At 41.6% G+C, this 12466-nt stretch overlaps 1 protein-coding gene across 2 annotated transcripts in view; it reads left to right on the top strand.

Moving 5' to 3' along the window:
• The window catches only part of CCDC150 (coiled-coil domain containing 150), a 343163-nt gene that overhangs the window by 306845 nt on the left and 23852 nt on the right, over positions 1 to 12466 (top strand). Inside the window, exon 27 of one of the 2 annotated variants that reach the window (XM_085635385.1) lies at positions 11101 to 11280. In XM_085635385.1, the coding sequence (XP_085491511.1) occupies positions 11101 to 11280 (180 nt within the window). Of the gene's footprint in view, positions 1 to 11100; positions 11921 to 12466 lie in introns of those variants that run through there. The other variant, XM_085635384.1, reaches the window with a different exon arrangement.

The raw sequence follows: 12466 nt of genomic DNA, 5'->3' as shown, positions 1-12466 counted from the left end.
CATATGGGGATTTAATTATCAGGCAGAGTTACAGATAGTCGAAAATAGATTCCTGCGTAATCTCCTCTCAGTACCGCAGTCTACTCCTATTTTTTACATACACCAGGAACTAGGTTTGGGTTATCTTTCTGATACTCTGAGCACAGCACCGTTACTTTGCTGGCTCAAGGTATGGCTTAACCCAGAACTAACCTTGAATCAACGGATATTGCGGGACTGTGTTAAATTGGATAAAGCATGTGGTTAGTCTATGTTAAATCTATGTTATCTAAAATAGGGCGGCAGGAATTATTTGAATTTCCTGAGAGGATTAAGAAGGAAGATTTGAAATGGGTCAAAAATAATTTTATTAATATGTTGATGTTGGAACGGGAAGAACATGAGTTGCAGAAACCTTTAGTCAGAGCCCATTTTTTGGTCAGAACGACGTTCTTGATAGAGCCGTATCTGACAATTGTTACCAAGCCGTTCCATCGTTGGCTTTTGATTAGGTTTCGTTTTAATTTGATTCCATTTATTTTGGGCGACTATGCGGGGTGGTGTAAACCAGAGGAAGCAAGACCGTGTTCTTGTGATAACCATTCTATCCAAGACACTCTACACTTTTTATTGTTCTGCAAACACTATACCGACATTCGGAAGAAGTTTTTGGTCCCTTTATTAATTAGAAAGGGCTTCTTACAGGCCAAACCCGCATTACTTTACTTACAAATGTTAAGTAATACGTGGGATATTTTTAACATTGCTTCCTTCTTAGTTAGGATTAGGGGGAAAATTATAAAATATAGTAAACAAAACAAATAATAAATAAAATTAATGTCATATTATAGCCCATGTACCCTTATGAATTGAATAACTCTAATTGATCCCTTAGAGAAGTACTTTTAATATTACTAGTCTTATTGCTGCTATTATGTGGAATGAGGAAATATTATAATAATTTTATATTTTTATGAATCTTTTCTCTTATTGTAATGAAATAACTTTTTGTAAGAGATATGTTTATGTGATTGATTATAATATAATATTGCTATCTTATTACTGTATTTGTCTATGATTGTAGTTGCTGTTTTGTACTTTTATGATTTTAATTAATCGAATAAAGTGGATTGATTGATTGATTGACTTATTGACCGGAACTATGAAACATTCTAAAGTTTCTCTGGTGATAGCTAGATTCAGGGCATGCCTGCATTGATGGGTGGTGTACCCTGTAAAATAGGGGCTATGTTTGCCTTAGATGTAAACCAGTCTTACTCCCTCAGGACCTCCTGATCTTACCTCGGGTATTGAATTCTGCAATGCCAACTTCCTGTCGACATTGCAGAATTCAACACAAGACTCTTCTACTTCTGTGCTCTTGATGTTGAGGTATTTGAGATCAAGAGTGTCCAGAACTTCCAATTAGACATTTAAGTTGCTGTTTATCCTCCATATCCATCACATCGAGAGCCTCTGTGTCACAAGGATGGTCTTCTTTTTGGAGTTTGTCTTCCAGAGAATACACTTCCACAACAAGCAAGAAGGACAGAAGATGGAAGACGCTGATAAACATTCTGCATAGCCATAACCCTCTGATGAGGAGCTGCCATCCATCCCAACAACCAACACTACCCCCGTCAGACCTACATGATTCCTATCTCAGCTCCAGCTCTTCCTACTTCGCAGTGACAGACACAAACTACAAATTATGAGACTGTATGAGGAAGAAGGCAATATCAAATGCCTTAGATTGGTGGCATCCCTTCTTCTAACAATTGATATTACTGTCTATCAAGGAGACAACCGAAGTACAGGACCCATACGCTCCACTTCTTCTATTTTGCAGGCACAACCCTTCTTGTTGCAGAGAGGTGTTTGCAAACTTGCCATTGGTTTTGGGATAACTAAAACCTACCATATATACTTTTCTCTCCCTTTCATCTATAAAATCAGCACAGGAACATAGCGAATACCGCAAGAGTCAGATCCATTGCTTGTCTAAGAAGTCTGTTTCTTGACTCCCTGGAAATTGTGGCAGCCCAGAAGTGCCACAATGCTCGGGGTTTCACTTCATATACACATCCAGAGAAAGGAAGTAGAAGGGATGGACTCATTAGTGAATAAAGCCTTCCTGACCCCACCCCCTCCTTTGAGGATTACCATCCTGTTACATATTGTTTCAGCAGAAAAGTATTGAGCATTTCGCGTCATCATATCCTTCCCTGGAAGAAGCAAGATGAGTTTAAAGAGGAGCTTAAGGAACACTTGATCACTTCAGATCAGGCTATTAGCGCTTCCAAAGACTGTAGATCAGAGAAACTGGAAGGCATTTGTCGATCTTTGACTCGTACCTTCTCATACCAATATGAGTGGTTCACAGGAGGTTCCTCATGTTTCGGATAGACAAGTCGCACAGCCCAAATGGAAGATTAGAACCTTGTGCTGGCAAAGATCAGCACATAATTTTTAAGTGCTGGGCAGTGGTTGGGGTGGCTTTAAAAAGAAAATGCATATTTGTTTATATGAACATGTATAATTGATTATTAAAAGCCAGTTTGTTTGAAAACATGACATCGAGTCTACTGTAGATCTAGTCTTTGATCTGGTTCTAGAGATCAGTTCATTTTAGTCCATCCTACACCAAATTCAGGCAATCTAGTGCATTGGAACATTAGTGGACACAAAAGGTGCTAAAGTGTTCCCTTTGTGGACAGTCATCTATCTAATTGAAGACTCAGCTCCTGTAAATGAATGCAGTCCCAAGCATGAAACATGTCCCCTCACCTGAGTCAGAATGGCTTCATGCATTTCATTCTTCCATACACCAAGCTGCATGTGTGTAATTAAGGGTGTTTATGAGGATATATGGTCCTAAACTACGTGACAATGGGAAGAAAGGTTTCAAGTTACCATTTAAATTCTCCCATGGTGGTTCAAGAAGACAAACATGCCTCGTTTCAGACAATGTATGACTTTATACATGGTGATAAACACTTCAGCAGGGGCAGGAAGGTCCACATGGGCAAAGTCTTAACCCAAGGGATACGGTCCCTAATACAGCAATGATATCACATCACCTTGTTGCAATTGATGGCAGTGCACCAAGCCCTAAAATTCGTCCTTTCTTCAGGAACAACATGAAGCATTTTGCTGCAACCGAGCAACACGACAATAGTGCACTATCTCAATGAACAAGGTGGAATCAGATCCAAAGTGGTCCTGGGAAGATGGTTAGGAACATATTGCTGAGGGCAGTACATCTCCTAGCTCTGGAAATCTGCTGAGTTTGGCAAACCCCTCCATAGAAGGGCACCAATGAGTACTGAATGACCAATACTAGAAGACCTATTTGATGTCTGGAGAATTCCTTGCATTGATTTGCTCATCACTGCGAGAATCGCAAAATGACTTTGCATCCAGCTTTCCAGAGGCTCAGTCCACAGGGAATGTCCATTATTAAAGACTGGTGGAGGACATTGGCTTACATCATTCCTATGATCCCTTGTCTTCAGAGTGATCAACAAATTGAGGCAATCCACAGTTACCATGATAATCATTGCTTTTGAGTGGTTAAGACCGCACTACAATCACACAGAAGGATTCTGTGTTAGCTGGGCATTCTCATGAGGATGTCGAACCCAGCATCCCATTGTACTATTGCTGCGTTTGTCCGACTCACTGATTAGTACTTCCAGTATAGCCACCTGAGCCTGCCAACATGGGTACGTAATTTAGAAAGGATGTTATAGGTGCGATTGTTTATCTCAATGCAAGGTAGTATTGCTGACATCTACAAGAGGCTCCCTACAGATTGGAGTTGGCAGGGTGTGCCCAGACGTGGGTCCCTTGCTCACTTTGCCCCTGGATTCAAGCTAGCCTGGCTGATGACAGCTGATTAGCTAGAAACCGGTCCCAGGATGCTTGTTTTCGGTCCAGAGAAGACATGGCTTGGCGGTTCGGGCTGGACTGTTCCCATGAGGCACAGGGTCAGACTGATTTGCATATGGCCATGTCTGAACTAGGGTGGCGGAGAGAGCTAAAGAATTATGGATTAAACCCAGATCAGTTGACTGGGGGTGAGTGCTTGCAATATTCAACACTCCGTCCATCATCCCCTATGGTTTAGCCCTACAGATTAGAAGCAGGATGAACAGAAGACAGAGTTGGCAAAGATGGCACATCTGCCAAAATTAAGACCAATGCAGCCTCAGGCACAGGAAGATGATGGAGAGCAAGATTTGGCAAGGGGTGCAGAACCGGATGATAGTATGGCTGTTGAGCAGAGTGAAGAGGAAAGAGAGGCAAGGTCACCATATGCAGATGACGATAATAACCCCGTTGATTTAGGTACAGAGGGTCCACCAAAGTCTCCTCCAGAGGACTCGGAATGGAACTAGTTTATAGTGCAGAAGATGCAAGTCCAGAGGCCAAAACTCAGGAGTTCACACCAGATGATATTGGTAGATTTCATTTGTTAGTAGAAAAGACATTAGAGTGCTTCAGTTTCCCCACGACTGTGGTGAGAAGTCTTGTTATTTTTTAAATTTACTTTAAAGAGAAATCTCACAGAAGTGCTGAATCAATACCTGTGCTAGATCATCTGTTGGAGGAGGGCCTAACAACGACGCAGAACCCTGCAACTGCCTCAGTATATTTTGGCAAGAGCTGAGAAAAAATACAAGGCCACGCATGATTCTGTAGGATGTATTTTGAATCAGGTTTGTACTGATTAAGTGATCTCAGATGCCGCACAAGGGAGGTCTTGTAATCCTTCATCTCTATGTACTGAGTCTACAGATAAGGAGGGATGGAAATGGGACTCTATGGGGAAGAGAGTTAATGTGTTGGCGACTGATGCACTTAATTGTTGCTAATGCATCAGCAATAGTGACAATATTTGATGTGTTTAATTGTGGAGGGATATGGAACCATTCTTAGAAAAGTTGCCAGAGGAAGATGAAGAAAAGTCTAAGGCAATGTTAAAAGATGGCAGATGCACCAATGGATGCGTTGACATATACCTTTAGGCAAATTGGAAATGCAGCAGTTATGAGCAGGTGTAGCTGGTTAAAGAACACATCATTTAGACCAGAGGTTCAATCATGTATAATGGACATGCCATGTGTTGGCAACAATGTGTTTGGGGAAAAAGGTGGATGAGGCTCTTTAGACACTTAAAAGCAGATATTGAAATGACTCTTTCTCTAAGGATGTTGCAGAATAAGCAGCCGTACAGAGGTTTTGGAAGGCAGTATCAAAGACCAGGTCAGGAGCACCAGAGTACTGTTTTGCATCCCTACAGGCAGGATGGATCATGTGGGCAGTATAGTGAATATGGACAGCAAGCACAACAGCAAAGACAACAGAGAGGACAAGGAAATAGAGTGCGTACAGGAAGTCTGCTCTCAAAATTTGAAGGGAAAGGAGATAGAGCATGACTTGCTTGTTGGGGGCACTTCCCATGTTCAGCTGCCAGCGGGAGGAACAATGCGATTTTATTTGGAAAGTTGGCACTAAAAAACATCAGACAAATGGGTTTTGGAAATTGTAAGACAGTCATGCATTGAAGTTTTTAAAGGAGCCTCCATCCATTTAATCAACAAGAACGAAACAGACCTTAGAAGGAGGAGATAAAGAATAGAAAGGAAGCTATGGAGGGGGTGCCATTGGAGGAGACATACGAAGGTTTCTATTTAAGATTCTTTCTTATTTTAAAGAAATTTGGAGAGTGGTGTCCAATTTTAGATCTAAGGGAGCTGAACACATTTATAAAGAAACAAAGTTTCCATATGATTACACATCACAAGATCCTTCCATTTATAAGGAAAGGGGATTTCCTCAGTTCAATAGATCGGGAAGATGCATATTTCAATGTTCTGATTCAAAAGAAACACAGAAAATATCTCAGTTTCGTGGTAGATTGTCAATATTACCAGTTCAAAGTGCTACCTCTCGGCGGAGAGTTTTGACCAGTGCTGAATGTGAGATGTTGGCGTCCTGGGTGTTGGGTTAAAAGCAAAGTGATTTTCAAAGTGGAGATATTATTAAATTGCCCAGTGAATGTTTTAAAAAAAATGTTATAGCACATTTTATTGGTTTTAGTGTACAACATCAACAAGACCACCAGGTCCAGGCCACATAGGCTGCAATAGAATGCGCGTAGATGTGCAAAAGAAATGAAGAGTCACACTTGAAATAAACATATCAAATATCGCTCAAGCAACAGTAGGTATACATTGTAAATTGGATAATGTTCCCGGACTCAACCAATGTCCCCAGTCCATATCCCCCATATGCAGATGTACTTCTGGGGGACCGATCCCCTGCGCCTTATACATCCGCTTTTGCAGTTTCGCGCAGGAGTCCATGCTGCTGGCACACTCATATATGTATAGGGTATGTACATCTGTCCAATACCTGGCGAGGTCTCTCTTGGACACTATATATGTGGTGACAATCATATAGTGGACTGTCCTGGAGTCACCCACCAATTCTATAATACCCGTAAGACTACCTTAAGAACAAGCGCTAAGGGAATTCGCACCACCCGCCTGATAAACCTGTCAACAGCCTTCCAGTACGTCTGTGCCTCTGCACACATCCAAATAGTGTGGTAAAGGGTGACTGGAGTAGATCCGCTCTGTAAACACGCCGGGTAACGGGCCCAACCCATTCGCCAAAGTCTCTCAGGGAAGTAATACATCCTCTGGAAATAACGGAACTGAATCACGCGGAGATGCATTAGAATGGCAAGGATCCTCGAAGGCCAACTTCGCCTCCACCCATTCATCATCCTCAGCAGCACCCACATCCTCCTCCCACCAAGCCCTCCATGTCCCCAATGGGTTTGGCATATTGATTACCAAAGACTTATAAAGTTGGGAGATGCCTCCCCCACCCATATCATCAGGCCCAGTGTATGTTAATGTTACTGTTAATTGTTCGTACAATACACTATAATGCACCATTATGAAATGGTGGGGCTATTATGAGCATGGGAGTGAATGATATGGGTTGCTCTTGGGGTGGGCTGAGAAGTAAGGAGGATGGCTGGCCAGAAGAAGCCTACCATGTCACTCTGCTGTAGGACTTCTTGTGCAATACAGCACATGTATTGTTAAGCTTGATGTGTGATCATGTGGATTGGCGTACACCACTGTTATAAGTAAAAAATAAATAAAAAGGCATTTTAAAAAAATGCTCAGCACCCTGAGTTTTCACAAAGTGTAAGGCTCCAATAGCAGCTTATATAAGGAGAATGGGGTATGGTGTATCCGTACCTGGTTGCCTGGCTTATTAAAGCAGGTAGACTACAGAAGGCAAACATGTCCAGTTTGACAGAGGAAGTGCTTTTGAAGTTGGGACTAGCTATCAACAGGAGGAAATCAAATCTGCATCCAAGTAGAGAATTGGTGCTTCTAGGTGAAAGGATTGTAACAACAGAAGGGATGGTGTTTCGATGGAGTTTCGGTCTCAGGAAAGGGGCATGAAGTTAGTGAAGCAGGTGTCTTTGATAGAGCAAGAAAGGGTTTCTGTGAGAATGCTCAAGGCAGTTCTAGGGTTTAGGTTGTCATGCATTCTGATGATTCTTCATTTTCTGTTTTGGAGGAGGCTTTCTTAAGAGCAGTTAAGCAACAATGGCTACAGGTGCATGGAGGATGTGGCAAAATAGTCCAGATACACCGCTTATGAGGAAGACGTTTCATTGGGGGATGCACAAAGAGAATGCTTACAAGGGACAAACACTGAAAGCAGAAAAAGCACCGATGTCTCTGTGTACAGATGGTTCTACAGTAGGTTGGGGAGCTCAGCTACACAGGATGCACATAAATTGTTTGTGATCAAAGAAAGAAAGAGCAGCAGTTGCAGATAAACGTTCTGGAGTTGTGAGCAGTCAGACTAGCGTTGCAAGGCTTTCTAAATGTAGAGAAGGACTGTCATGTTATGATCAGGACAAACAATACAACTATAATGTGTTATATTCAAAAGCAAGGAGGAACCAGATCAATGCTGCTCTCAAAGGAAGCACAAAAGATTTGGAAATGGGCAATCAGCAACAATGTAACGTTGATGGCAAAAAACCTACCAGGTTTGAACAACAAAGAAGCAGATCGGCTATGCAGACAATATGTGGATACCCACGAATAGGAAACAGACTCCAGGAAATTGAATTTAATATTTCAGAGATGGGAAAACCCAGCCTGGGAAATGGTGCAACGGTTCGCAAGTGCACAAAGTTTGAGAGCAGATGGTTTTGCCCAAGAACTCGAGACAATGCATATGCAATAAACTGTACCGGAAAGCTTGTGAATGCCACCAACATCACTGATTGCAATGGTATTATGCAAGGTGAGGGAAGAAAGTTGCAATGTGATTTTGGTAGCGTCTGCAAGGCCACGTCAACATTGGTATGCAGATCTGTTGGAGGCGAGTGTAGAAGAGCTGGTGCAACTCAAAGCGAATGTCCAGCTACTCACAAGGGGCGTATACTTCACCATAACCCAGAGCTTCTCTGCCGAACAGCATGGCTCATCAAGACTTAGAGCTTGGTAATTTGAGGATTTCAGATGATTGTAAAGAGGTTTTAAGAAAAGCAAGATCTCCACCAACTATTAAAATGTGCAATCTGAAATGGAAAAGTGTTGTCCTATTGGCACATAGAAAGGAATTGGATCCAACTAATATGGAACCTCATGACTTTTTAGCTTATTTATTGCATCTAGCAGAGTAAGGGGTTGTCCGTTATGTCAGTGAAGGTGAATTTAGCAGCAATGTTGAGATTTCTAATATCTCCAGATCAGGAGACATTGAATTCTCAGAGAGTGATAAGGGAACTTATGGAAAGACTGCTCAGAAAATGTCCTTCAGTTAAGACAAGCGCCAGAATGGGAGTTGATTATTGAATTGACTTTGACGAAAGCGCCGTTTGAACCAATCCATAGAGCAACATTGAACCATTTAACTTGGACAACTGCTTTCTTATTAGCAATAAAATCAGCAAGGAGAGCTAGTGAGATGCAGGCTCTATGTTGTAAAGAGACATATTTCATTTTTTAAAAAGGATGTAATGACGAATCTAAAGTTTATTTCAAAGGTACCAACTACGTTTCATTTGAGGCAGAAGATGTATTTTCCAACATTCTTTGCAAATCCAGAAACAGCAGTTTAAAGGGCATGGCATTCATTGGACATTAAATGATGTCTACGGTTTAACTTGTATGCAGCAAAGATGATACTTAAAATGGATCAACTCTTTGTAGCTTTTGGATTGGGAAGTAAAGGGAAGTGTAGTGTCTAAGTAGACTGTTGTAAGATGGATTACAGCATGTATTACTACAACTCATAACACCAGTCAAGGGTACAGCTGGGTGGGGTGGGTTCTGATTGTTTGGAATTTTGCGTATATGACGTGGACTGGAAGGTAAAGATTACATGGTTTTTTCAACATTAATGAGTTTATTTATGTATATATTGCTGTTTGTAAAGTTACTAGGGGTTCCTACTCTGACAACAGGAAATGATTGAAGAATGTGAATCTATAAAAGAAACTAATATTAGCCAACTGAAGTTACAGGTAAGTAACTTATTTCCTTTTTTCACGTCAAGATTCTCCCATAGGTTATGTTAAAAACCAAACTCTGCACTGCAGGATAAGATGTCTGAAACCATCTGGAATTCCTGAAGGTGCAGGTTCACGCTGACACTGCAGGTGTGTGTACTCCTTGACTAATTTGACAGAGTGGATGTATGTTGTAAAATAAAAAGCTCCAGAAAACCTTACCTTTTGTAGGCTTTTTTTTATTAACTTCACTTCTTTTGTATGAAAAATATTTTATAATGTGTTCCAAAGATCCTGCATGTGTGCAGATATTCCACCTGTTATGGATTAAGATGGAATACCTATTACAGACAACTAGGAGTACAGGTAAGTAACTTTTCCATTGGGCATTGCCTGCAAAATGGCTTCCATTGCAACCTTTGCATGCCCCTGAGGTTTCGAAGTTTGGCTAGACTGCAAGGAGGAACCAACCTGGCCACTCATATTTGTATGTTCAGCTTGTCTACTTTTATGCTGCATATCTGAACACTGCACATAGGCTGTCTGTCTGAAATGTGTTAAGAAGATTATTTTGCTCACAGAATCTTGTATGGCTCTCATTACCAAAGTTAATTTCTTATACCACTTACTGTTCAGACTTTTTGCGCCTTATCAGAGAAATGCACTTTTGGTTTTCAGAGTGAGCTATGGGACCCTCGTCCAGGTCTACCCTTTGCACCATGGAATAAAACAAAATAGTGATAGGCGAAGTGCTTGGATAAATGTCAGCCACTGGAAATTGCTCTGGGCATAATTTTTTGCTTGCTGTGTCACTACAGACGGGCTGGCCCTATGCAAATCAGCCTTGTTCGGGCTGTAGTAATTTTCCAATCCAACTGCCACATAATGTCACATTTGAAGGAGAGCACAGGCACCCCAGACATCTTTCCACCTCATTGAGCCACCTCAGCGAGACGCAGGAGGCATAGATATTGCATTGAGGGTGTTGTACTGAGAAAAGGAAAAAAGTGATGAGTCCCTTGTGGGGTGGCACCAGTGCTGATTTCCCTATGGATGGTGCTTGTCTGTAATAGTACAGACAAGCTAAACACAATGGACTTGAATGAGACCAATAGTGATTACCAGTGGTTTATATTAATTAAATAATGAAGGCACTCTGCCCATCACCTTTTGTGAAGTCTAGGGAGGTTATATGCGACTCTTGGCCTTGCATGTTTTCTCTAAGATGCAGTTTCCGATTATGTTACTGAGTTAGGTAGATAGTCCATGTTTTTTGTAAAATTAGTAGAGCAAATAGATCAAGATTACCAGGATTAATAAAGACAAGACCCTTATCCTTCCATGACAAGACTTGCTCCAAACTACTGCCAAAGATTAGCGTTGAGCTCACTAGCTTTAACATCTTATGTTTCCTCTTGAACCTTTATTGGTGGGGAACTTCATTGGAAGAGCCTTCGAACCCCATCCTGCCACTGTTGAGACTCATACCCCCATTATTCCCTTTTCTTTGGTCCTTACACACCCGCATCAATGATTAATTATTCTGTCTGCCTCCCTAGATCTCACTTAACCTGGAGGAAGCTCATCGATGGTTCACGACTAAGTTTGACAGCTTGAAGCTAGAGATGATGCAGACCAAGCATCATTGTACACCATCCTGCAGCAAGGAGATCTTGAGAGAGACCGAGGCTGGAAAAGAGAACAAAGATTTTCTGAGCATATTAAGCCGGGAATTAAAGGTATGTTCACAGAGTAGTGATGGGCCTGAAGCAGAGAAAAAAAGACTGCAGACTGTACCAATCCTATTGTGGAGAAAACCCCCAACACCATAGGCACCTGCTGGAGCACAGATGCCATGCACGACGGAGTGCTAGAGCAGAGTCAGAATGCTATGTGTGTATACTGTTGGCTTAGCAGTTCAAAGATGGGGCGGAACGCCCTTGTATGCTGTAGGTTTGCATTATCAATTCTTGTGCAATTATTTCACGTACTGTATCCTAAGAGACCTGTTTTGCAGCATTGAGAGTTATAATAGACCCGAGGCACTGATCCATGACAGATGGTTGTGGCACACCCTGCAGATGTGATATAGTGACTGTAGCCTAGAGAGACTGCCCTTGCGGACTTAGACAAACTGAATTGAGGGCATAGAAACTCAACACTCATTGCCTTGTGGTGTGAATCCTGGTTGGAGAGAGACTCAGAACACTGTTGTCTTGGTGTACACTTTATCGGTAACAAATGCTAAATTTTGAATACTGCGTCAATCTGAGGGCAGAGTGAGAAAACCGCCACACTGTGAGCCGGAAGTAACTGCCCAGGGATGTCACCCTGCACCTGATAGAAATGGTGTGCTAAACCAGGGTCAGATTGGGGCACTATACTGTAGTCCTGGTAAAAAGATATTGTGCACTCTCAAGGCTTGGAGTACAGATGTGTAGACAGAAATACCATGCACCACATGCTTGGAAAATTGATAGATGTCAATAAAATATACTGTACTTCAGTGGTTCTGAACCTTTTGACTTCTGGGCACCCCCACTGAATCATTATTGGAACCTGGAGACCCCCCCCATTGAGTCATTCCTGGAAGCCGGGGACCCCCGACTAAGCATTGTCGATGATTTGAACAGCAAAACAATACACAAAGAATGCTGGAAAAAAACATTCATCAAACAAATACACAAATGACGCCACATTTTATTTAATTTGCAAACACATATAAATAAAAAACTCAATTTTAACAGAAAGGTTGGAGCTTTTCTAAATTCGATTGATGCCACTCATCATCCATACTATATTCTGTTCGATGCACCTGCACTGCTCCCACGAATCAATCTAAGGATACGAATTACATTTTTTGCCTCCAATTTCAAATTCCTACACATTTACAGTACTTTAAAAACATTTTTAATTGTACATTTA

Source organism: Triturus cristatus, chromosome 11 (assembly GCF_964204655.1).
Source record: "Triturus cristatus chromosome 11, aTriCri1.1, whole genome shotgun sequence".
NCBI lineage: Eukaryota > Metazoa > Chordata > Amphibia > Caudata > Salamandridae > Triturus > Triturus cristatus.
Note: the sequence above shows the minus strand (reverse complement) of the source record. Positions and strands in the feature narration are given on the sequence as shown.